Source organism: Pristiophorus japonicus, chromosome 14 (assembly GCF_044704955.1).
Source record: "Pristiophorus japonicus isolate sPriJap1 chromosome 14, sPriJap1.hap1, whole genome shotgun sequence".
NCBI classification, from domain to species: domain Eukaryota; kingdom Metazoa; phylum Chordata; class Chondrichthyes; family Pristiophoridae; genus Pristiophorus; species Pristiophorus japonicus.
The window spans coordinates 37,657,615-37,682,847 of record NC_091990.1 but is presented as its reverse complement, the minus strand read 5'-3'; the positions used below and the strand labels follow the sequence as shown (position 1 = coordinate 37,682,847).

General features: G+C 46.7%; 1 protein-coding gene across 1 annotated transcript; it reads right to left on the bottom strand.

The window, feature by feature from the left end:
• Positions 1-23,014: 23,014 nt before the first annotated feature.
• Positions 23,015-24,464, bottom strand: cnr2 (cannabinoid receptor 2). Its single transcript, XM_070898485.1, has one exon. The coding sequence runs from the start codon at positions 24,431-24,433 to the stop codon at positions 23,303-23,305; it is 1,131 nt and encodes a 376-aa protein (XP_070754586.1). The 5' UTR covers positions 24,434-24,464; the 3' UTR covers positions 23,015-23,302.
• Positions 24,465-25,233: the final 769 nt, after the last annotated feature.

Genomic DNA, 25,233 nt, shown 5'->3' with positions numbered 1-25,233 from the left:
CCGGGCCTGACTCGACTCCCCCCCGGACCCGACCCCCGTTCCCCCCCAGGACCCGAACAACCCCCCCCCCCGGACCCGACCCAACTCCCGCTCCCATCCCCCACCCCCCCCCCCGGACCCGACCCGAATCCCACTCCCCCCCCTGGACCGACCCGACCCGACTCCTGCTCCCCCGCCCCGGATTCGACCCAACTCCCGTTCCCACCCCCCACCCCCCCCCCCGGACCCGACCCAACTCCCGCTCCCACCCCCCACCACCCCCCCCAGACCCGACCCAAATCCCACTCCCCCCTGGACCGACCCGACCCGACTCCCGCTCCCCCGCCCTGGACTCGACCCGACTCCTGCTCCGCTCCCGGATCCGACCCAACTCCCGCTTCCCCCCACACCCCCCACCCCGGACGTGACTCCCGCACCCCCCCCCCAACCGGAACCCGACCCCCCTCCAGGACCCAACCCGACCCACCCGACCCCTGGCCACCTACCTTTAACTCCGGTGCTCCGCCCGGAGTCTTGGGCACGGCCGGGCCGGGCCCGTTCAGCCTCCGTCTCCTCTCCTCTCTCCTCTCCCCCTCCCTCTCTCCCGCCCTCTCTCCTGCCCTCCCTCCCTTCTCCTCCTCCCTCCCTTCTCCCCCTCCCTCTCTCTCCCTCCCTCTCTCCCCCTACCTCCCTCCCTTCTCCCCCTTCCTCCTTCCCTCCCTTCTCCCCCTCCCCCTCCCTCCCTCCCTCCCTTCTCCCCCTCCCTCCATCCCCCCCTTCTCCCCTCCCTTCTCCCCTCCCTCCCTCTCCCCCTCCCTCTCCCCTCCCTCTCTCCCTCCCTCTCTCCCTCCCTCTCTCCCTCCCCTCCCTCTCTCCCTCCCCTCCCTCTCTCCCTCCCTCTCCCCCCCCCTCTCACCCCCTCCCTCGCCCCTCCCTCTCTCCCTCTCCCCCTCTCCCTCTCTCCCTCTCCCTCCCCCTCCACCCCCTCCTCCCTCTCCCCTCGCTGTCAGAAACACAGACACTGACAGACATAGAGTAAGAGAGACACACACAGACAGACAGAGAGATAGAGACACTGACAGATACACACTGGTGGGGGAGGGGGGCCATCCCAGCACGCTGTTGGAGGGCTCCCGGTGCTGCAGTCGGTAAGTAGAAAATGTTTTATTTATTGATTTTTAAATGTTTTTAATTTTTTTTAATTGATTTATTGGTTAATTTATTGATGTGTTTATTTTTGATGATGGCTCTTTATTTGTAAAACTGAAGTGTTTAATGTTTGTAAACTTCCCTTTAAACCCCCCCCCCCCTCTCTCCCCCCCCCCCCCCCCCCCATTCCCTACACCTGATTTGTAACCTACGCCTGATTTTCTAAGTGTCGGCAAGGTTTTTCTGAGTGTACAAAAATCTACACTTACTCCATTCTAAGTTAGTTTGGAGTAAGTTTTCACTGCCTAAACTTTCAAAATGGGCATAAGTGGCCGGACACGCCCCCTTTGAAAAAAAAAATCTGTTCCAAACTGAAACTGTTCTAATTGACTAGAACTGGAGCAAAATAAATGCCAAGAATTGCAATTTCTACGATACTCCATTCTAAACCAGTTGCTCCAAAAAAACAGGAGCAACTCAGGCTGAAACTTGGCCCCTCAGTTTGGGCACTCTGCTGAGGATTGCGTTTGTGAGGCAACTATTTAAATTTACGTGTTTGTAACAGTTGTAAGTATATTGTTTTTGATATCCTTTATGTGTTTTTTTGATTAATTCAGAAACCTGGCACTTTCATTATGCAGCCACATTACCTGGAATTTTATAACACACAAAAACTGCATTTATTTTCTGTGAAAATGTTTCCTTTGAACAGTAAGTTGAGATAGTATAGTAATATTTCAGCAAAATACAGTATTTCAATAATCAACAGACTTAGTGAAGATTGCCTTGAAACAGTTAGTATGTGTAATACATTTTAATCATTCTCTGTATTGGACACATCTACATTGATGTAACTGTTAACATTTCACAATACAGTAGATCACATCAATAACAATCATCCATGATTTACTGAGAAAACAAATGACTTTCATTCTAGCCCTCAAGAAGCCAGAAGCAGTTACTGCCTCCGTGACATGTTCACAACATGTTTTACATGAGCAGCTATGTTCTGGATTGTATTATAATGGATAATTTATCAAGAGTCAGAATGCAGAATGGTTCTTTAAAGTGAAAGTTCAAGCTTTGAATGGTTTAGAGTTTATTCAAAGACTGTCTGTTCAGTAACCTGTTCCTGGCACTAATTAATGTTTAATATTTTACCTGCAGAATAAAAACATGTTTCAAAGTGAATGGTTCCAATTAGTTGATAATCCATTAAAGCACCAATTCTCAAAAGATTGTCAATGTTGAATGCACACTCATAACTTGCCAGTCAGTATCAATCATGTTTCGGCACAGCATCCATCACAACAATGATCCAAACTATTTGAAAATATCAATTAATTACAACAATAGGCAGGCTTCTCGGGATGCAACAGGGACTGCAACACATTTGTAACACTTTGGAAACATTTAACATTGGACCTTGACTTTTTGGTAAAAATCATCGGTAACATTTTGTTACTAGACCATGATGCCATGGCTCAGCTGCTGCTGGGTGAAATTCATGGGCACCTCGAAAGAGCATCGGATGGGCGGTCCTAATGGAGCCGCAAGTTCACATCCACAATATGTGTGGAAAGTGTGGGAAAGGCCATGTCGAGGTCAGAGACCTTCCTGCAGGAAGTGAGAGTTATGGAATAGATGCTGCATGATGGTGAGGGCGAATGAAAAGAGGAAGGAGGGCATTTTTTTAAAAAAGAAAAGAAAAATGTTAATGCAGCAAAGGGTGTTTTGCATTTAAAAGAGAATGTGTGCTAAACTTTCTAATCAAGTGTAAAAAGTACATCTCAGCATTCGTTGGCACGTCAATGTCATCACCATCTGGTGACAAAAGACTGTGAACAATCTCAGCAAAGCAGTTCATGGTTACAGTCAGGTAAGTGGAAACCTTGTTTTATTATGTGTGTGTAATAATTTAAAGAATTTGGTGCTCGGAGCTAAAGAGGATTGTTCTGTGCAATACATAGGCAGAAAGAGGGATGAGGTCCTGCAGGCAGAGATTAAGGAGCTAGGAGAGAGATTAAAAAGTAGGACCTCAAAGGTAGTAATCTCCGGATTACTCCCGGTGCCACGTGCTAGTCAGTACAGAAATAGGAGGATAGAGCACATGAATGCGTGGCTGGAGAGATGGTGCAGGAGGGAGGGCTTTGGATTTCTGAGGCATTGGGACCGTTTCTGGGGGAGGTGGGACCTGTACAAGCCGGACGGGTTGCACCTCAACAGAGCCAGTCAGCAGCCATTATAAAATGGAGGGATAGGGACTTTCATATAGATTTTACTTTATGTTATGAATTTTAAGGCTATAAATACTGAAGTAGCTAAACAAATACTGAGTACAATTAATCCATAATAAAAGCATAAGAAGGCAGGAATAAGAAAAGGCTTTTTAGCATATCTATCTTATCCTGTTATTTAAGACATGTCATTTAGAACTCAGAGCTTTTTGAGACTATTTCCATCTTCATCGGCGCCAACAAATCCAAGATCTGTTAATATCTGCAGCTTGAAGTACATGCAAATTAATGGGAACATTGATTTAATGTTGATATCTGGTCTGCAACAATCTATGGTATGCACTTACACAGCCTACAAAGGCAAATGTGTTTTAAGGCTGTAAAAACAGATCATATTTGAAATGCACAGCAGGGTGACTGGCAACTAAAGTTGTAAATTACCCCCATTCAGTTTGAGTGCAGGAGATGTTTGTTATTTGTTATTTTCTACAATCTGAGAACGAATAGTTAAGTCTGTATATTATTGTAAATCTTGTGATTGTTCTTGCTATCGTTTTCATGTAATTTCATTCTGTAGCTTATAGCTTGACTGTGCTTTGCTCGAGTTTTATTCCATATTGGTGGAGCATGTGATAAATCTAGTTAACCAATTACAATGAAAAGGGTTTCTGTTCAATCTCTGAGCTCACTACAATTACCTAGAAATTGAGCGTGTAAGTACATACTCCAGTTCATGAGAAATGAGGGATCACTTATTGGAGTGGGCTTTGGTACTGAGCAAATTATTTGAGGCAAAAGGCCAAGAACATAACAAAATAATATGGATGAAATCGCTCTTCCTACTAAGCATTAGCATAAGTTTTGCAGATGGAAATATGTTATAAACAGGCTTGTTGTAGCGAGGTACACTCAACATTTGGTTTATTACTGTTGGAGTAAAAAGTGAAAGGAAGCAGAATTGTGGTTTGCAGAACTGACAGATTTTGGGGTGGAAATTCAGCTGGAGGCTAATTAGGATGCTAATGGCGGCGGGACAGTAAATTTTGTTCTGGAAAATGGTTTGCGTCTGCAGCCACAAAATTCATCATCTGGGCCCTGAGTGTGGAGCGGAGCGCTAAGGGAGGTGTTCCACACCTCTTTTAGGGCACTAGGCCGGCTGAGCAACTGAAAATCCCGAGCTAAAGAGCCGGCCTCGGAGTGCCTGAAGAGAGGCTTTCTGGGGGAAATAATCGCCAAAAAAAACACAGCAATCATTCACAATCCCTTGCGCACCTCACATGAACATAAATCTCAAAAATAAAAAACAAACAATCACACGTACCTCCGCTTGGACCACCTGCTTTCCCAGGCGGTCCCACTACGGGGCGATACAGGGCGATACGGGTACCACTGCAAATAAATTTCAGAATGGTGTCACAACAGGGGGGGTTGCACACCAGCTCGACTTTCTCGGGCGGTACTGCTCCGCGCCACCGCAAAACCGGCATCAAATGTTCTGGTGGGGGGGGCTGGAAACTGGCCGCCCACAGCTGGTGCGCGAACAAAGGTGGCAACAAACTGAAAATCCGCCCATAGACTTTTTTTGAAAGGAAATGAGAACACTGAAAGCAAGAATTTAATTCTTGGAGAGATATGGTCAATGGTGACCTCCAAGATGTTGATGGTGGTGGATTCGATGATGGTAATGCCATTGACTGTCAAGGGAAAGTGGAGCTGTGTCCATGATCAGATCAGCCATCATCTTATTGAATGGCGGAGCAGGTTCGAGGGGCTGGTTGGCCTACTCCTGCTCCTATTTCTTATGTTCTTAGTACCAAGTCTAAGATAGCCTGCTCCCTGGTTGGTTCCGCAATGTACTGTTGAAGGAAACTATCCTGGATAAACTCTATGAACTCTTCCTCAAGGTTACTGTGGCCCATTTACTTTGTCCAATCAATATGAAAGTTAAAATCGCCCATTTTTATTGTCGTTCCTTTTTTACAAACCTCCATTATTTCTTGATTTATACTCCGTCCAACAGTGTAGCTACTGTTAGGGAGGTCTATAGACTATGCCCACCAGTGACTTTTTCCCCAGAGGGAGATAGAAGAACAAATATGTGGGCAAATTGCAGTGAAATGCAAAAACTATAGAGCTATAATAGTGAGGGATTTCAACTACCCTAATATTAACTGGGGAAAAAGTTGTGTGAATGGTGCGGCATTCCTAAAATGCATTCAGGAGAACTTTTTTAGCCAGTATGTAACAAACCCAACAAGGGAGGGGGTGGTTCTGGACTTGGTTTTGGGGAATGAAGAGGGGCAGATGGAAGGCGTATCAGCATTTTGGTACTAGTGATCATAATTCAGTAAGATTTAGGGTAGTTATGGAAAAGGACAAAAAGGGACCAGGAGTAAAAGTTCTCAATTGGGATAAAGCCAATTTTGCTGAGCTGCGATGGGATTTGGCCAAAATGGACGGGAAATGGCTACTTGATGGTAAATCAGTGTCAGAGCAATGGGTGGCATTCAAGAAGGAGATCCTGAGGGTAAAGTATGTTCCCTTAAAAAAAGGGTGGGGCTAACAAATCCAGAGACCCCTGGATGTCAAGGGACATACAGGGTAAGATAAAGAAAAAAAGGGAAGCTTATGAGAGATACTGAAACTCAACACTACAGAAATTCTAGAGGAGTATAAGAAGTGCAGGGGTGCGATTAAAATAGATATCAGGAGAGAAAAGAGAGAACATGAAAGAATGTCGGCAAGTAAAATCAGGGAAAACCCAAAGATGTTTTATAAATACATTAAGAGCAAGAGGATAACTAGAGAAAGAGTGAGGCCTATTAGAGACCATAAAGGAAATCTGTGTGTGGAGGCGGAAGACGTGGGTATGATTTTTAATGAATACTTTGCATCTGTTTTCAAAAAAGAGAGGCACGATACAGACTGTGCAATGAGGGAGGAGGAGTGAGAAATATTGGACGAGATAAACATAGTGAGAGAGGAAGTATTAAGGGGCTTAGCAGCTTTGAAAGTGGATAAATTCCCAGGCCCAGATGAAATGTATCCCAGGCTGTTAAGAGAAGCAAAAGAGGAAATAGCAGAGACTCTGACCATCATTTTCCAGTCCTCTCTGGCTTCAGGTGTGGTGCCAGAGGACTGGAGGACTGCTAATGTTGTACCTTTGTTTAAAAAGGGAGAAAGGGATAAACCGAGTAATTACAGGCCAATCAGCCTAACCTCGTTGGTAAGAAAATTATTGGAAAAAATCTTGAGAGACAGATAAATCTTCATTTGGAAAGATATGGATTAATCAAGGAGAGTCAGGGGAAGGACTTGTATTGGGCTTGTATTCACTGGAGTTCAGAAGAATGAGAGGGGACCTCATAGAAATGTTTAAAATTCTGACAGGTTTAGACAGGTTGGATGCAGGAAGAATGTTCCCAATGTTGGGGAAGTCCAGAACCAGGGGTCACAGTCTAAGGATAAGGGATAAGCCATTTAGGACCGAGATGAGAAGAAACTTCTTCACCCAGAGAGTGGTGAACCTGTGGAATTCTCTACCACAGAAAGTAGTTGAGGCCAATTCACTAAATGTATTCAAAAGGGAGTTAGATGAGGTCCTTACTACTAGGGGGATCAAGGGGTATGGCAAGAAAGCAGGAAGGGGGTACTGAATTTGCATGTTCAGCCATGAACTCATTGAATGGCGGTGCAGGCTAGAAGGGCTGAATGGCCTACTCCTGCGCCTATTTTCTATGTTTCTATGTTTCTAAGGACATCTCAACTAACTTGATTGAATTTTTCGAGGCGGTAACTCGGAGGGTTGATGAGGGCAGTGTATATGATGTAGTGTATATGGATTTTAGCAAAGCTTTTGATAAGGTCCCACATGGCAGACTGGTCATGAAAATAATAGCCCATGGGATCCAGGAAAAGTGGCAAGTTGGATCTAAAATTGGCCAGAGGCAGGAACTAAATGTAATGGTTGATGGGTGTTTCTGTGACTGGAAGGTTGTATTCAGTGGGGTTCCGCAGGGCTCAGTGCTGGGTCCCTTGGTTTTTGTGGTATATATCAATGACTCGGACTTAAACGTTGGGGGTATCATTAAGAAGATTGCAGATGACACTAAAATAGGCTGTGTGGTTGATAATGAAGAAGAAAGCCACGGACTGCAGGAAGATATCAATGTACTGGTCAGGTGGGCAGTACGGTGGCAAATGGAATTCAATCCGGGTAAATGTGAGGCAATGTATTTAGGGAGGTCTAACAAGGCAAAGGAATAAATGGTATGACACTGAAAAGTGTAGAGGAACAAATGGACCTTGGAGTGCAGGTCCACAGATCCCTGAAGACACCAGGCCAGGTAGATAAGATGGTTAAGAAAGCAAATGGAATATTTGCCTTTATAAGTTGAGGCATGGAATATAAGAGCAAGGAGATTATGCTTGAACTGTATAAAAGACTGGTTCGGCTACAGCTGGAGTACTGTGTGCAGTTCTGGTTACCACATTACAGGAAAGATGTGATTGCACTGGAAAGGGTGCAGAGGAGATTACAAGAATGTTTCCTCGACTGGAGAATTTTGGCTATGAGAAAAGATTGGAGATGCTGGGTCTGTTTTCTTTGGAACAGAGGAGGCTAAGGGGAGACCTGATTGAGGTGTATAAAATTATGAGGGGCCTGGATAGAGTGGATAGGAAGGACCTGTTTCCCTTGGCATAGGGATCAACAACCAAAGGGCAAAGATTTAAAGTAATTGGGGGGAGGTTTAGAGGAGATATATGGGGAGATTTCTTCACCCAGAGGGTGGTGGGAACTCATTGCCTGAAAGGATGGTAGAGGCAGAAACCCTCATAGCATTTAAAAGATACTTAGAATGGCGTAACTTACAGGGCTACGGAACAAGAGTTGGAATTTGGGATTAGGCTGGATAGCTGTTGGGTGGATGCGGACACGATGGGCCAAAATGGCTTCCTTCCTGATTCTATGGGGCCGAAATTGGTGGCCTTACCACTCACTGCTGCCAGCTGCAGCCAAGGTTTTTCACCGCTCTCCCCTTGGTGACAGATTCCTCCAGCTCTGCATCCGGCGGGAGGGGAGTACTGCTGGGAACCGCCCGCTGACGGCCTGTGGCAGCCAAGTCGCGTAAGTGACCTCCCGCTTGCCGAGCTGGCATATTGGTGCGGGCGGGAGTCGCCAGCAGCAGGGAGAAGGACAGCTGCGAGGAGGCAGATCTAACCCCAACGGTAAGGAAGAAGACCTGCAAAAAAAGGTTAGTGATCATTTTTGAACGTTATTTTTTTCAGTGTTTTACCTGTATGGGGTCCCCTGAAGGTGTTACGGTGTTTTTTTTAATCGTGAAAACTTTTATTTTTCGGTATTCCCCCTCCCTGGGCCCGACTTAATCCTCAGCGGCACTTAGGCGAGGAACGCATCTGCTGCCGAGATTGAAAGCTTCCGCCCGCTGCTGCTCAGATTGACGGCGTAGGCGGTTATTTGGCTGCCGGGCGGTACTGCCATCTCTTTTAGAGGGATCTTCCTGGCAAAGTACCGCCCGGTCTCTCGGCGGCCATCGGCTGTCGTTTGGGCGGCACTTGGGCGGGCCTTGGCTTCCACCAAGTTCGGACCCTATGATTCTATGACGGGGCTAGGCAACCTCATGTGCCATCTATCTCTCCGGGGGGGGGGGGAGGCGAGTCCGCACCGGAGTTTTGCCGACGAGGACTCAGATGATGCCATCGATGTAGCGGCATACAAAAGAAGGGTGGAGGCCTTGCATTCCCAGATGTTGGGAGCGCTGATAAGGTGCCAGAGAGGCTGTCGGAAGTGGTGAGGAGTGTGGAGGAGTCCACCTCCTGCACAGTCGACAGCTCTGCGCACTTCATGGAGCCCATCATTGCAGTGTGCAGGCGATGGTGGACTCCCAAAGTGACCGTGCGGATCGAGCTGTGATGCTGCAACCTGCAGGTGATGTGGCAGCTGCCAGTTCAGCCCAGGCGTGAGGGAACGAGTGTATCCGTGCTGGATTGGAGAGGATGGCCGTGGTCCTGGAAGCTCAGAATGCTCTTATGCACTTTGGGCAACAGGCCACGGAGCGTCTTACTGCTGCCATGGAGCGTAAAACTGCAGCTATGTCTGCTGGCTTTGAGACTTTGGCTGCTCTCATGCAGTCTCAGCTCGATGCCACCCAACACCTCGGTGGGTCCAACACGGGCCACGGCGGACCTTCCGGTGTCGCGCCACACCGCCAACCTGACCTCCCTCAGCTTGGTGGTGGTGGTAGTGTGACTCAGGCTTCTCAGATCCTGATGATGTGCTCTCTCAGGATCACAACATTCCTGGCCCCCAGACCTGCCACTCCGCCAGTGCCTCCATGCATGGCCTCGCCCGAGCCAAGCCAGACTGAACCCTCCCAGTATGGTGCTGGCCAGTCTGCACCCGGCCCTTCCACGCCCAAAGGTGTTCGAGGGCATCCGACAAGGACGTCTGTAGCTCCCACACAACAACCACAGCAGCCTTCACAGACCCCTGATGCAGCCACACGGGAGATACTTAGGCATAGTGTTAGGATAGGCATGCATAAGAGGTGTTATAAGGAGATGCACAGGGGTAAAAAATGATTATTTGTGTTAGTTTATGGTAGTTCTTTTGTTTCTGTTGGGTTTTTTTTGGCACTGACTTGCATCATTTGATAAATTTTTATTTTTGGCACATATATCTGGCCAGGTGTTTCAGTTGGGAGTGGGCAATTCTATGTGAAGGCACTCATTGGGATGGCCATGGAAAGTGGGAGCTGAGGGTTCATGTGTGGATGAGATTATCTGAATCGAGCCGCTATCAGACGTAGCTGCACTCCCTTGCAGGGTTTCAATGGGGACGATGCCTCCTGGCTGGGTGGCGATGGGGATCCTCCTCCTCCTCCTCCTCCTGCACCTCCTCCTACTCCTGCACTTCCTCCTCCTCCTGAACCTCCCCCTACCCCTGCACCTCCTCCTCATCAGGTGGTACTGCTGGCTCGACCTCCAGCGGCTGTCCCCTCATGAAGGCCAGGTTGTGCAGCATGCAGCAGACCATCACGAATATGGAGACCCTTTCAGGAAAATACTGCAAGGCGCCACCAGACCAATTCAGGCAACGGAACCTCTGCTTGAGGATCCCAATGCAGTATTCGATGATGCACCTGGTGACAGAATGAGCATCGTTGTATGCATGCTCTGCCGCTGTCCTGGGGTTCCACAGTGAAGTGAGCAGCCAAATGGACAGGGGATATCCCTTGTTGCCAAGCAGCCAACCACAACCTGGGCCAGTGAGGCGGGCAGGCACACTGATCTGGCACAGAATGAATGTATCATGGCTGCTGCCTGGGTACCTCGCATCAACTGCCAGGATCCAACACTGGTGGTCACACACAAGCTGTACATTCAGGGAGTGGAACCCCTTGCAGTTGACAAAGATCTCGGGATGATGTTGCGGCACCCTCAGCCCAACATGTGTGCAGTCGATCGCACCCTGCAACCTCGGGAACCCTGTAATGCGGGTAAATCTGGCCTGCTGCTCCACCTGGCCCAGTACGTGGTGAGGGGGGTCAGCGTACCTGATCCTCCTCCTGACGCCGTCTCTACGTGGAGGCCTGCGCACATCAGCAGGCCCTTCTGGGAGTTGGGCAGCCATGGCTGCTGCCTCCCTTACCCACTGCCTCTCTACATATTGCTGACGGTGCTGCCTTCTCCTGCATGTCGCCCTGCATCTGACAAGCTGTACAAGGTGTTCCCCTGCCAAGACTAATCCCATTGTGTTTGAAGGCTGGACTCTGACAAGCAGGCCTCTGGAGCACAGAATGAGGCCTACAGGCCTCCACTAATAAGTCAGAGCTCAAAGTCCTGAAAACTCTCCAACAAATTATAAACCACACTCAGCAGGTTATACAAAGACAAAAAAACCAAGCACAAAAATTTGCAGCAAAAATACCCCCGATGGTGGGAATCCTCCGAGTCCTCCTCCAGCGGTGTCGAGAATCACGGCAAAGTGTACCGACTCAAAAAGCTGGCGGAGGAAGCTGCTCAAAAAAATCCTCTCTTTTTATACCTCAATATGGGTGGCGTGGCCGCATAGCAGTGGTGCGCACCCTGATAGAAACATAGAAACATAGAAAATGGGTGCAGGAGTAGGCCATTCGGCCCTTCGAGCCTGCACCGCCATTCAATGAGTTCATGGCTGAGCATGCAACTTCAGTACCCCATTCCTGCTTTCTTGCTATACTCCTTGATCCCCCTAGTAGTAAGGACTATATCTAACTCCTTTTTGAATATATTTAGTGAATTGGCCTCAACAACTTTCTGTGGTAGAGAATTCCACAGGTTCACCACTCTCTGGGTGAAGAAGTTTCTCCTCATCTCGGTCTTAAATGGCTTACCCCTTATCCTTAGACTGTGACCCCTGGTTCTGGACTTCCCCAACATTGGGAACATTCTTCCTGCATCTAACTTGTCTAAACCCGTCAGAATTTTAAACGTTTCTATGAGCTCCCCTCTCATTCTTCTGAACTCCAGTGAATACAAGCCCAGTTGATCCAGTCTTTCTTGATATGTCAGTCCCGCCATCCTGGGAATCAGTCTGATGAACCTTAGCTGCACTCCCTCAATAGCAAGAATGTCCTTCCTCAAGTTAGGAGACCAAAACTGTACACAATACTCCAGGTGTGGCCTCACCAAGGCCCTGTACAACTGTAGTAACACATCCCTGCCCCTGTACTCAAATCCCCTCGCTATGAAGGCCAACATGCCATTTGCTTTATTAACCGTCTGCTGTACCTGCAAGCCAATCTTCAATGACTGATGACGTCACCACGACCATAAGCCCCATACCATGGCTTCAATCGGCCGATTTCACCGCAAAAAAAACCCGCGCTGGATATGCGTCGCGGCAGCCAATGGACCAGAATGTGTCGACCAATCAATTTTGCCGATTGGCCACCAAAAACGTGCGATAATGGTCGCTCCCGGGACCTGAATTTCAACCCCATGAGCTTTTAAAACTAGTTGCCTGTATGACGCACCAAACACTTGCTTCATAGTCAACAGAGATGACTTGGTTGTTGCAATCTGAGCTCAGGTAAATTGTTGCACTTGGATGAATGATGCAACAATTGTTTGGTACTCGCCAGAGATGGCTACCTTGTTTCAAAATGAACTGATGTCAATAGGTGCACTTGGATGTCTATGAGAATGTTTGAAGGGGTATTGTGGGTATGTTGATGTGTTGGGGATGAAGTTATTATCTTGTGCATGTTTTCAGCACACATGATTTATTTTTGCAATAAACCAGATTTGGATTGTTCACATGATGAGGCACTGATTATTTAAGACAGAGGCTGCAGGGTGTGTAGCGATGTGTTGGGTTGATGCCCACGTGTATAGGCTGTCCACTCGCACGTCAAGAGTCATTCATTGGACATCTCAAGATAAAAGTAATGCTCACGGTAACCCTGCGTGTGTACAGCCTTCTGCCCCGCCATCTGAGGTATCTCCCCTGGGGAGGATCCACATTTGCCCTAAGCTGTCTCTACAGCCAGCGCCTTTCAAGTCAGTGCCGCAGGATGAGGTGGTGTGTGATCACTGCCCCCATCACTTAGCACAGGTCACAGCAAGATAGAGATTTCAAATTTATCTGATATGGAAGCCAATGTGTCCCAGATACTAATAGTCAATCTGACGAGCCAACAGCAGTATGACGCCAACACCCTACTCTCTGTGCGAGCATCAAACGCAGCACTGACCGAGATCTCTGAGCCCGGGCTGCAACTCCCTTTAAATAACGGCCCGGATTAGTTTCTCCACCTTGTGCAGTCCAACCTTTTTTAGGCGTCATGGACGGCAGCCGTTAAGTGAGGCGGCAAAAGTGAATGTGGCGAGAAGGGCGCCAAGGAGACGTCGCACACGTACTGACGACATTATTTCCATGGTGTTAGCCGGTGGTACGTTACGTTTTAATGCCCTTAAAAAATGACCACCGAATTTCATGTCAGGCGTGAACAGTACTCAGCATCACTTCCAGCCACCTAACTCAAAGTTAACACCAAACACCAGCATTATCAGCAGGCGTTAGCAACCGAATTTTGACTCCATAAATTTTTGTTAACAAAAAGTATAAAGGGATATGGACCAAAGTTGGGTATATGGAATTAGGTCACAGATCAGCCATGATCTAATTGAATGGCGGAACAGGTTCGAGGGGCTATATGGCCTACTCCTGTTCTTATGTTCCTATAATCTCAGACTAGGGGAACATAGCCTAAAAATTAGAGGCAGGTCTTTCAGGAGTGAAGTTACTTCGACACACAAAGGGTGGCAGAAGTTTGGAACTCTCTTCCACAAACGGCAATTGATGCTGGATCAATTGCTAATTTTAAGTGTGAGATTGATAGATTTCTGTTAATCAAAGGTATATGGGATATGGGCCAAAGGCGAGTATATGGAGTTACGTCACAGATCAGCCCTGATCTCATTGAAAGGCAGAACAGGCTCAAGGGTCTCAATGACCTATTCCTGTTCCTATGTTCCACTATGCGCTCTATCTTCCATCTTGAATCGTTATGGAACCTTTGATTCCGACGAGCCAACACCGTTGCAAACCTGCCTGATAAGTGAACAGTTCTATAATCTTTTGCCTGTGGTCATTTATCGTCTACTGTTCTGTGAGCAGTAGCTGTTTGATAAAAGTTAGGGCATTTTGCTCCAGTGCACCAGTCACAATTTGCATACAGTCAGCGCTGCCTTATACACAAGGTCTGCCACACATCTGAAAAAAGTCTGCTTGCATGTGCAATTAACGCTTTTGAACTGTCATCATCATCATCATCATAGGCAGTACCTCGGAATTGAGGAACACTTGCTTCCACTCTTAACATGAGTTCATAGGTGGCTGTACAGTCCAATACAAGAACCATAGACCCTGTCACAGGTGGGGCAGATCATCGTTGAGGGAAGGTGGTGGATGGGACTGGTTTGCAGCACGCTCTTTCCACTGCCTGCGCTTGATTTCTTCATGCTCTCATAGAAACATAGAAAATAAGTGCAGGAGTAGGCCATTCGGCCCTTCTAGCCTGCACCGCCATTCAATGAGTTCATGGCTGAACATGCAACTTCAGTACCCCATTCCTGCTTTCTCGCCATACTCCTTGATCCCCTTAGTAGTAAGGACTTCATCTAACTCCTTTTTGAATATATTTAGTGAATTGGCCTCAACAACTTTCTGTGGTAGAGAATTCCACAAGTTCACCACTCTCTGATTAAGAAGTTTCTCCTCATCTCGGTCCTAAATGGCTTACCCCTTATCCTTAGACTGTGACCCCTGGTTCTGGACTTCCCCAACATTGGGAACATTCTTCCTGCATCTAACCTGTCTAAACCCGTCAGAATTTTAAACGTTTCTATGAGGTCCCTTCTCATTCTTCTGAACTCCAGTGAATACAAGCCCAGTTGATCCAGTCTTTCTTGATAGGTCAGTCCCGCCATCCCGGGAATCAGTCTGGTGAACCTTCGCTGCACTCCCTCAATAGCAAGAATGTCTTTCCTCAAGTTAGGAGACCAAAACTGTACACAATACTCCAGGTGTGGCCTCACCAAGGCCCTATACAACTGTAGTAACACATCCCTGCCCCTGTACTCAAATCTCCTCGCTATGAAGGCCAACATGCCATTTGCTTTCTTAACCGCCTGCTGTACCTGCATGCCAATCTTCAATGACTGATGTACCATGACACCCAGGTCTCGCTGCACCTCCCCTTTTCCTAATCTGTCACCATTCAGATAATAGTCTGTCTCTCTATTTTTACCAGCAATGTGGATAACCTCACATTTATCCATATTATACTTCATCTGCCATGCATTTGCCCACTCACCTAACCTATCCAAGTCACTCTGCAGCCTCATAGCATCCTCCTCGCAGCTCACACTGCCACCCAACTTAGTGTCATCTGCAAATTTGGAGATACTACATTTAATCCCCTCGTCTAAATCATTAATGTACAGTGTAAACAGCTGGGGCCCCAGCACAGAACCTTGCGGTACCCCATTAGTCACTGCCTGCCATTCTGAAAAGTACCCATTTACTCCTACTCTTTGCTTCCTGTCTGACAACCAGTTCTCAATCCATGTCAGCACACTACCCCCAATCCCATGTGCTTTAACTTTGCACATTAATCTCTTGTGTGGGACCTTGTCGAAAGCCTTCTGAAAGTCCAAATATACCACATCAACTGGTTCTCCCTTGTCCACTCTACTGGAAACATCCTCAAAAAATTCCTGAAGATTTGTCAAGCATGATTTCCCTTTCACAAATCCATGCTGACTTGGACCTATCATGTCACCTCTTTCCAAATGCGAGGAGCTCAGTGCCCTCCCGGATGCACTTCCTCCACTTAGAGCGGTCTTTGGCTTGAACTGTATGTATGCAGCGATGTGCTAAAAGAGACAGTTTCCTCTGTATGGCACCAGTAGACTTTATACAGACTGTGTTGTGTATTGCTCAATATGATAAATGTATGATAAGTACAATGCTGCACCACAGAGGGCGCTGTGGTGGGAGACCTGAAAGTACCTGCACGAGGCAGTGTAAAAGGCTGCCCACCATACCTGTGGAGCACTCTGGAGCTGTTCAATAAAGGACCAAGGTCACATAGTTAGATGAACACCAGACGGTGTGGAGTCAGTGATTTGTGTGCTACATACACCACATTGGCGACAAGGAAGCGGACGAATTCCACGCAACCATGGCTACTCTGGGCTCGCTAAAGGATTTTACCATGGGCAATGATTGGGAGGCCTTTACGGAAAGGCTCGAGTATTACTTCACAGCAAATGATCTGACGGAGGACACGGATGCACTGAGAGAGAAACGTAAGGCGATATTGCTTTCCAGTTGTGGCGATGAGATTTACTGTCTCGTCAGGGATTTCCCGGGAGCGCCAGGGACAAGTCATACGTGGAGCTGATTGGTTTCAACTGGTCACAAATGAGTTCAAAGGAGAGCATCCTCACGGCCAGATACAAATTTTACCATCACTGCAGACCCGAGGGCCAGGATGTCACCAGATATACTGCGGACCTCAGGAGACTCGCGGCGCCGTGTGATTTTGGCGCACACCTTGACTAGGCATTGCGGGACGTTTTCATCATGGGGATCAACCATGAGGGCCTCCTTCACAAGCTGCTAGCCACGGAACCCACAGTCACCCTGACAAAGGCCATCACCATCAGCCGGGCACATATGACCTCGACGTGCAGCACCAAGCAAATGATCCACACAGTCTCGAACCCAGCAGGCACTGTCCACAGGATAGCGCCCACCACCGACAAAACTGCAGAACGTGGCTCTGCCCGGGGCAGAGAGCATGGACCTCGGGGTCCTGGAACTCAGAGTCCGTTGAGGGGGGCCAATCAAGCAGCACCATGCTGGCGCTGCGGAGGAAGCCATGGGGCTCATCGGTACAGATTTGCGGAGTACACATGCAATGCCTGCCACACGAAAGGTCACCTTCAATGCATGTGTAAAAGAAATTGGACTCACCATGTGGCTGAGGAGATGGGGGATGATCCACTGTTCAGTGAGGAGCAGGCAGAAGAAGATGAGGTGTTGGGTCTGTATATGTGCACTGACGATTTGCCCCCAGTGATAATGGAAGTAAAAATTGACGGGGTCCCAGTGAGTATGGCAGTGGATACGGGATCGGGTCCGTTGTTGATGAGTCAGAGAACTTTTGATAAACTGTGGGGTAACCCGGCTGCGTGACCCAAGCTAGTCCCGGTCACAGCAAAGCTGCGTACTTACACGAAGGAACTGATACCTGTTCTCGGCAGAGCGGATGTACAGGTATCTCATGGGGGCGAGACGCACGGTTTACCTTTATGGATCATTGCAGGCGATGGGCCGACACTCCCCAGCAGAAGATAAATGGAAAAGGTCCGTGGGAGCTGGGAAGACTTCTTCACTCCCCCACAGACTGCTGCTCCCCGGGTTTCCAAAGGGCAGCGGCAACCAAGCTGGAGCTGCAGCAGCAGCCCAGAACTTCTGGCCCCAAGCAATCCTGCAGCCTCAGCCTCCACTCAAGACTACAGGTGCGGGCCCATCGCTGGGGTGCGGGCCGGCGGGGCGCTGCGGTCCATCGGTGGCCGGGGGACCCACGCAGCGGAACAAGCGGGCAGCGGCCGCGATGGAGGCAGCCACGGAGGCAGCAGGAGAGGCGGCCACAGAGGCAGCAGGAGAGGCAGCCACGGAAGCAGCAGGAGAGGTGGCTACGGCGGGAGCTGTAACGAAACGCCGCGCCGAGTTTGAGAGCGCCAGCATCGAGTAAGTCCAGCATCAGCGCCAGAGGAAGAGGATCGTGGACAAATGCCTGAAACCTTTCCCCAATTCCCTCTCCCCACCTACTGTGTTTCCCTTTCCCTCCTTCCGTGTTTCTTCTTCTTTCTAGGCCAGCTGAACACCTAAGATGGCAGCGCCCAACGGAAGCCTCGTGGGAGCCACAAGATGGCGTCTTAAAAGGGAAATGCTCCCGGGCGTCTTAAAAGGGCCTCACACCACTGCAGTCCCCACATAAAGACTTTTGGACTTTTGTAAGGCTAGAGCGAGCCTAAGTGTGCCATGTAAATGTAGGATGACGGATTTATGACAAGAAATAATATTTTAATGCTGGGCGGTCACTGTGTTTAAAATAATGGACATGAATTGCGAATTATGACAAGAGTTAATATTTCAATGCTAAATGGTCACTGTGTTTAAATTCGGGGACATGGATCCGCGACCAACATTACCAATGGGCTAATGCGTTTTTTGATTTAGGGGATTCCAGCAACGGCTTTTTGAACTGTGGGGGTGGACAGTGATGTTGTGTATTGCTCTGGTACATTAAATGTATGATAAGTACAATGGTGCACCACAGAGGGCGCTGTGGTGGGAGACCTGAAAGTACTTGCATGAGGCAGTATAAAAGGCTGCCCACCACACCTGCGGGGCACTCTGGAGCTGTTCAATAAAGGACTAAGGTCACAGCAGTTAGATCAACACCAGACCGTGTGGAGTCAGTGATTTGTATGCTACATACATCACAGACAGAGCTGGTGATGTCTTCAGCTAGTGTTTGGAAAGAGCCAATTGTGTTGATATATAATGCAGTGATCATTTTACCCTCGAGTGATAGTACTTTCTGGATGATGCTTCCTCGCAGCAGAAATAATTGAAAGAACTGGCACAGGTCAGAGATGGCATCTTTGCTGAGTTACAGCCTAGTCACTCACTGGTCCTCCATGATGTCATTCTAGCTGACATATATATACTTAGTATTGTCAATGCCCTGATACTTACAGGGAGGTAGCTGGGGTGCCAGTCTACAACTACTTGATTTTCATATTTAAAATATTGAACTGTAACAGGAGAAATATTTTTTGGATTATAGTAGAATTATAGTCGATTACAAACTTCTGTAAAATACACCAAATAAAGTATCAAGGATTCACAATTGCTTGGGCACTAGTCCAAGGGCTGGGAAACCCCGAAATGCCAGTTAACACGGAGGACCTGGCGAATTTAACAGCCAGACCTCGTTTGAACTGTTTTACTACGTTTTCCGCCGGGCAGCCAGATTGAAGGCTGGCTGGCTGCCAAGCAGGAAAGCCTACAGTTCAAGGCAGCAGCCAAGGGCCACTAGAGGCAATCCACAGCAATCAAAAAGATCAGGGGTCGGTGGGGGTGGCGCATGCTCCGTCAGAGCATGACGGAGAGGAGGGAGGGAGGGTTCGTAAGGAAGGGGGTCCAGATATCGCAGGGGGAGGGAGTGATCACTTGAACTGGGTCCAGATATCACTGGGGACGGGCCGGCCGAGTACAGGGAGACAGATCATGGCAGGTTTGTTTGGGAAGCCAGGAGGAGGAAAGGACTGGAGGGGGGGGGGGGTAACATTCCTGCCCCTCTGGGCCCGCATGCAGTGCTAGAAAGGCACTTACCTACTGGATCTGGCAGCTCCCACCTCCCGTTAGCTGCCAAGTTTCCAGAGCCCTGGAAAACCCGGCCCGCGGCCATTAAATCTAAATTGATGACAAGATCTGAGGCATGGAGCCTCATTTAAATATTATAATTACCAGAGCAGGCTACTCGACCGACCCCAAACCCCCCATTGTTAAACGAGAAGTATAGTTTGTGCTTCCCAATTTTATCATTTAACTCTTCCTATTGTGTTCCTTACACAGATGAGACTGCACACAGGGAGGTTAAAGTAACAGTGACCTCAGTCTTTAATAAGACACTCCAGAGTGAGGAACAGGCCTTCAGGGCCGGCTTATATACAGTGCTCCCAAGGGATGCTGGGATCCATTGGGACTTCAGGGGATGAGCTCCCTGGTGGCGGAACATGGGAGTGCATGCTTTACAGATGCACAACACTTCCCCAACACAGTCCCACCCATCCTGGGGGTTTAAAATCCTCCCCCAATATGTCAGGTAGGAGCAAGTCCCAAAGGTTTTTTTCCCTATGCCTCAGACCTCCTTGGCCATAGTCGCCTGCCTTTCCTGCTCTTTCACTTCTGTCTATTCCCCCAACTACTTGATCCCAGCTGGAAATTTATACATTTCCATTTAAAACTGTATAAGTAGTAGTTAAACTAGAAAAATGGTATCGACACCAATTTGTGCATTGTTGTGCATTACACTATCTCTCAGAATAATTTTTGAAGCAGGAGTTAGCATTAACACAAACTCATAACCTTACTCCTCTTTAATGCATTTTATTGCGCACCACCACTAACACCATACAAATTTTAGGCCCATAAGTAATGTCAGCATACTGACTCTATAACAATAAGTTTCAATTGTGATGGATGTTTCAATATTTTCAGCACATTTTGTTTCCTAATTATAAACCCGTTATCTGTAGAAGGTTTATAACATTGTAAACACTCTCACTGACTTCCATAGAATTAAATGAGGAATACTGTGGTTTTAATTATTTATCCCTGACTCGCTCCACTGAACTGATTTTGTATGAAGTGCTATTGCATGGCATAACACAAAGGAATAGTTAAAAGCAGTAATAAGATTTTAATGCTGCAGTGTCTCACAATTAAAATGTTCTTCATAAAGGTTTTAAAGGACAATTATCATCTCTTGCATGCCATTTTGCCAGGTTTGCAAAATGATGCAAATGATGCACATTGTCATTGTATCTGCCAGTAATATATTTAACTTTTAGAATGTTCAAATAAACTTTCAATAGAGAGCCATGCAACATTTGCTTGAGTGTGAATTTTTCCAGAACACGCTGTGCTTTTAGAGAAAGCTGTTTCAGGTATCTCGTAGTCCCTGCCTCAAAAGCAGCCTAAGCAGGAGCCTGTGAGCACATAAGTCACGAGAGATGTGATCCCAACAGACCAAAACAAGGCAACAGATACCGGAGAGCAGGAAACGAGAAGCCCTAAAAAGACCAAACTGGACAATGTTTGATAAATCAGAAGCATGAATTTCCAATGTATTTTATTTGAAATTAATACTTGATTCCTGGCAAGTTATGCAAGAACAGAATAAAAACTAAATTCAGTAACAAGTGAATACTTTTTTTAAATGAACTGCAGAATGTATAACGTCAATGCGATAATAATTTTAAAAATCCCCATGAAAATTTTCAGTCGCATCTTTATGTGAAATTAGGAGTTCAGTTTTATTAAACTTTGAAGTTAAATTTCTGAGATTGACTGCCTAGGGCTACAACATTGTAGGTTTGAATATGGCTGTTGTATGCTGATTGGAGCTACATCAGGAGCGGCGAGTGATCATGGAGCAACGTGATCGGAGCCCAGGAGAGGCGTGAGTTCGGGGCCCAGAAGAGCCGAGGGCCCAGGGGCAGCATGGGCCAGCCCACACTGTGATATGTGTGTGCACTAGGTCGGTGCAGCAGAGCTGATCTCCACTTGTCTTGGTTAATCCTTGCCACTGGACCAAGACCTAGCTCTGTCAAGCCCATGCGGTGGTTGGTGTGCAATTGCCACCACACATTAAAAAAATCCACGCACAGGCACCTTCCACCCTTCAACATGTAGTTTGGGACTTGGAATATTAGGTCACTCATTGAAACACCTGAGAACTCATCCCTTTTTGGTGTGGAAGCAAGTCATCCTTGATATGAGGGACTGCCTATGGTGATGGTGATGATGTTGTACAACACGTATGCCTGCATTGTGCATATATTCTGGGCCTGAAACAGACTGGAATTTCTGAAATCAGTTTAAAAATGCTTTATACTAAGTTGATAATAAGAAGGAAGTTCAAATATATCAGGCAGACAGTATAGTTTTCTAAAGTCAGCTATGGCTCAGTGGGTCGCATACTTGCCTCTGAGCCAGAAGGTTGTGGGTTCAAGTCCCACTCCAGGTATGCAGTCCACAATGATAAATTGCTACATTTTAATTTCACCATTTCCTTTAATCATGCATGCTAATTATCAATAATGAGGAAGGAAGTGTTGCTAATTCTTATCACCAGCCTCAGTAAGAATGGAAGAGAAGAGATAGCATAGCAAGCTCCGATAGTCAGTGATGATTTGATCTGTCAAATGCACACATTAACTGGCCAACTGCCAGAGGAGCCTACAACTTTCATCATAAGGATGTTGTCGCTGCAAGGAACAGACTGAACTGAATGGATTAAGGATGTGCAGCAATCTATCGCAAGAAACAAGAATCTTTAAGCTAAGTTGTGAAACTTAACAGAATTTTTTCTTGTAGCAGTCCTTGGACCAAACAGCAAAGCTTCTCGTACTTACAAAAATACACAATTAAAATCCTTTCTCATAACATTACAAGTAATAAATACAGCGAAAAAACAAATGAAAAGTTTTCACATAGTTATTTGCTTTGATTCAGCAGTCTTGCTTCAACATAGTGTGAATTTGTCAACTGCAATCCGATTATTGTTTTGAATGTGTGAACTATGATCCCAAGGGAAATATTAGTGGAGTTTCCCATTTTTGAGCCAGTTCTGTCTCACTGGCAGGATAAATTCTCCAGAGTTCTTACTACACTAACTTTGCATCTGTTTGTTGTCATTGTGCTACATATTGAAGATCCATGGCGGGATTTATGAAACATGGTCATGCATATACAACACTATGTTTGGCAGTGAATGCAAAAAGTGGCTGTTCACTTTTTGAAATGTTGAGGAAATTGATACAGAGGGTAGGAGTACTAATATTTTCTTACAGAAAAATTGGCAATTAAGAATTTTGAATTCTGTAAACATTGGGGGGAATTTTTAGGTGATAAAAAGAATGGGTTGGAGGCAGAGGAAGTGAAAGTTGTAAGAATCTAAAACTCAAGCTGCCTCCTTTCAGCTTTTACTTAGGCGGGACGGAGTGCAGGAGCGGGTTGGCATTTTACATATGATAACGAGGCCTGAAGCCTCTGCTTTCACCTGCTGTGCAGGTTTAACTGCAGGTGGCCGGGGAACCCGGGGCTCGGGATTGCCAGTAGCCGCAGCAAGGCGAGCACAGCCCTGGAGCAATCCTTGTGGGCCGGATGGAGTAGGAGTGCATTCCACGCCTCCCCCCCCCAGCCTCCCAAGCTCACCCAACAGCAGCCCACCACTCCCCGGGGTCAGGGATCAGACACCTCTCCCGCAGGCTTGGGAACCCCCCACCTTGTGCCGGGAAATCCGGGTTTCCCGCGGTCGACCACTCTGGGTGGGTGGAAACGGGACAATCCAGGCTATTGTGCTCAAAACGAAACTATTCTAGTCATCAGCAAATTGTAAATCCATCACCAGATGCATTGGGATCATTCGGTGCCTGAGAAAGTATTCCTTTAACAGAAGTCCCCAGTAACAATGTTCCCAATAAACTGGACTGCTCTTCTTCTTTGCAAAAAGCAAAGTTTTGGCCTGAATGTTTACTATCCAAGCGACCAATGGTTTGATTCATTTAGCCACAATTCTCGGAATCAGCAAGGTTGGATTCTCGGCTGATGAAGATTGGGTCACAATTGTATTGTTGTTTTTGAAGTGTCCATCTGACTCTATGCTGCCCTCCAGAGATGGTAGCTGCCTCTTGCACCCAGACAAGATATTTAATAATACAAGGCGCATATCTCTGCTCCTTAGGGCATAAACAATGGGATTCACTGTAGAATTTAGCAAACACAGCATGCTGAAAAAAGCAAATACCTTTTTGGTGGCTTTGTCTACCTTGGCCAATACATCATATATCATTAGAGCCAAGACTGGAGACCAACAAGCAATCAGAATAACTAATATTAGGCCCAGTGTTTTGGCAAGTTTAATGTCCATACGTGTGTGTGCCACTTGTCCTTTCCTTCCTTCTTTCCGTTTCTCCATGTAGACTGAATGACTATGGGCTTTCCACAGAATATGTATATAGGCATAAATTATTAAAACTAACAGGAAAGTGATAAACATAATCCAGCAAGCTAAATAGCTTTCATTAACCAGAGGAAACAGCTCAGAGCATTGATCTTGGAACTTAAAGCAATTCCATCCCATCAAAGGAAGAAAAGCTATAACAACAGCAACTGACCACATAAATAAAATGCAGGACACTGCTTTTCTCCTTGTTAAAATTGTCCTGTATTCAGAAGGCTTGTGAATGCATATGTACCTGTCAACGGCAGTGAGCAGCAAACTGCCTACTGAGGCTGAGAACGATGCAATGACACCTCCGAGTTTAAACAGAAAAATATAATTTTCATCCTTGTGCTTGAAAACGTGGAAGTCGACAAAACTGTACACAAAAATAATGCTCGCAAAGAGGTCGGCAGATGCAAGGCTAGTTATGAACAAATAAGAGGGTCGACTTCGGAGTTTGGGGGTAAAGAATACCACGCACAAAACTAAAATGTTCTCCAAAACAGTAAAAGGCCCCACTGTTAAACACAAAGCAGCAATAGCTTTACTTTGGCCTTCTGTAAGGATCATAAAGCATTCCATATCAATGAAATTATTGTCACAAACTGTTCCATTTTCTGTGGTCATGTTGTAAGAAATGGTTGAATTTGCAGTAAAATTAAACAAGAGTGAATCATTTTCATTCATCTTTGGAAGCAGAATGTCTTTAAACTGCTATTTTTCAGAGAACTTTTGTATTTCTTATGGAGATTTAATAGGGTTGTAAAACTTTAATGATGGATTTAAATGCTGAATTTTCAAAGCTTCTTAATCTTTTCAGCACCGAATATCCACTTTATACCTAGGAAAAACAGAAAATAATTCAAATTAAGTAAAAGACATTTCAATTTGACAATTTTTCTAATGTTCAGTTATTTGTAGTTATTGAGAATACATATTGAGGCAGTGGGATGATTTTTATTGCCGTTTTGTTGTCCAGGACTCTGAGTAAGTGAAGCACCATTTCTGTCCCAAGAGGTTCACAGTATTTCTGAGAAGTCACTGACATCTCAGACCTCTGGCCTTTCGGCAGCCTTTCGATGTAGTTTTAGAAAAGACATCAGGAAATGTAGAAAAGTCACAAGGACGTGTCTGGTGCAAAATCTTACAATGTGGTGATTTTGTGCCTTTTTGAAGACAATGAACAATAAAGTGACACTTTGAACTGCCATTAATGTATTGGTTTATGTTTTCAAAATAGTGCTATATTCGAGGAGAAACAGGAAGATTTAAGGCCAGAAATTTGATGCATTTGCGCCTCCCTTTAGTGCCAGCGGTAAGGGGCACAAATGCCTTACCGCCCGGGCGCGACGCTGGCAACGACTCCCGCCATATTGGGCGGGAGTTTAGTGCCGGTGCTACGGTGTTCATCATCGCCGTGCGCATCGCCCCGTTAGCGCCCTGGCCCCGAAATTGGCTTTCGCCCCCTGCAGCTGCGCCGGGCGATA

Excerpts from the sequence above, each read along its gene's own strand:
- cnr2 (XM_070898485.1), bottom strand. The coding sequence starts at position 24,433 with ATGAATGAAAATGATTCACTCTTGTTTAATTTTACTGCAAATTCAACC.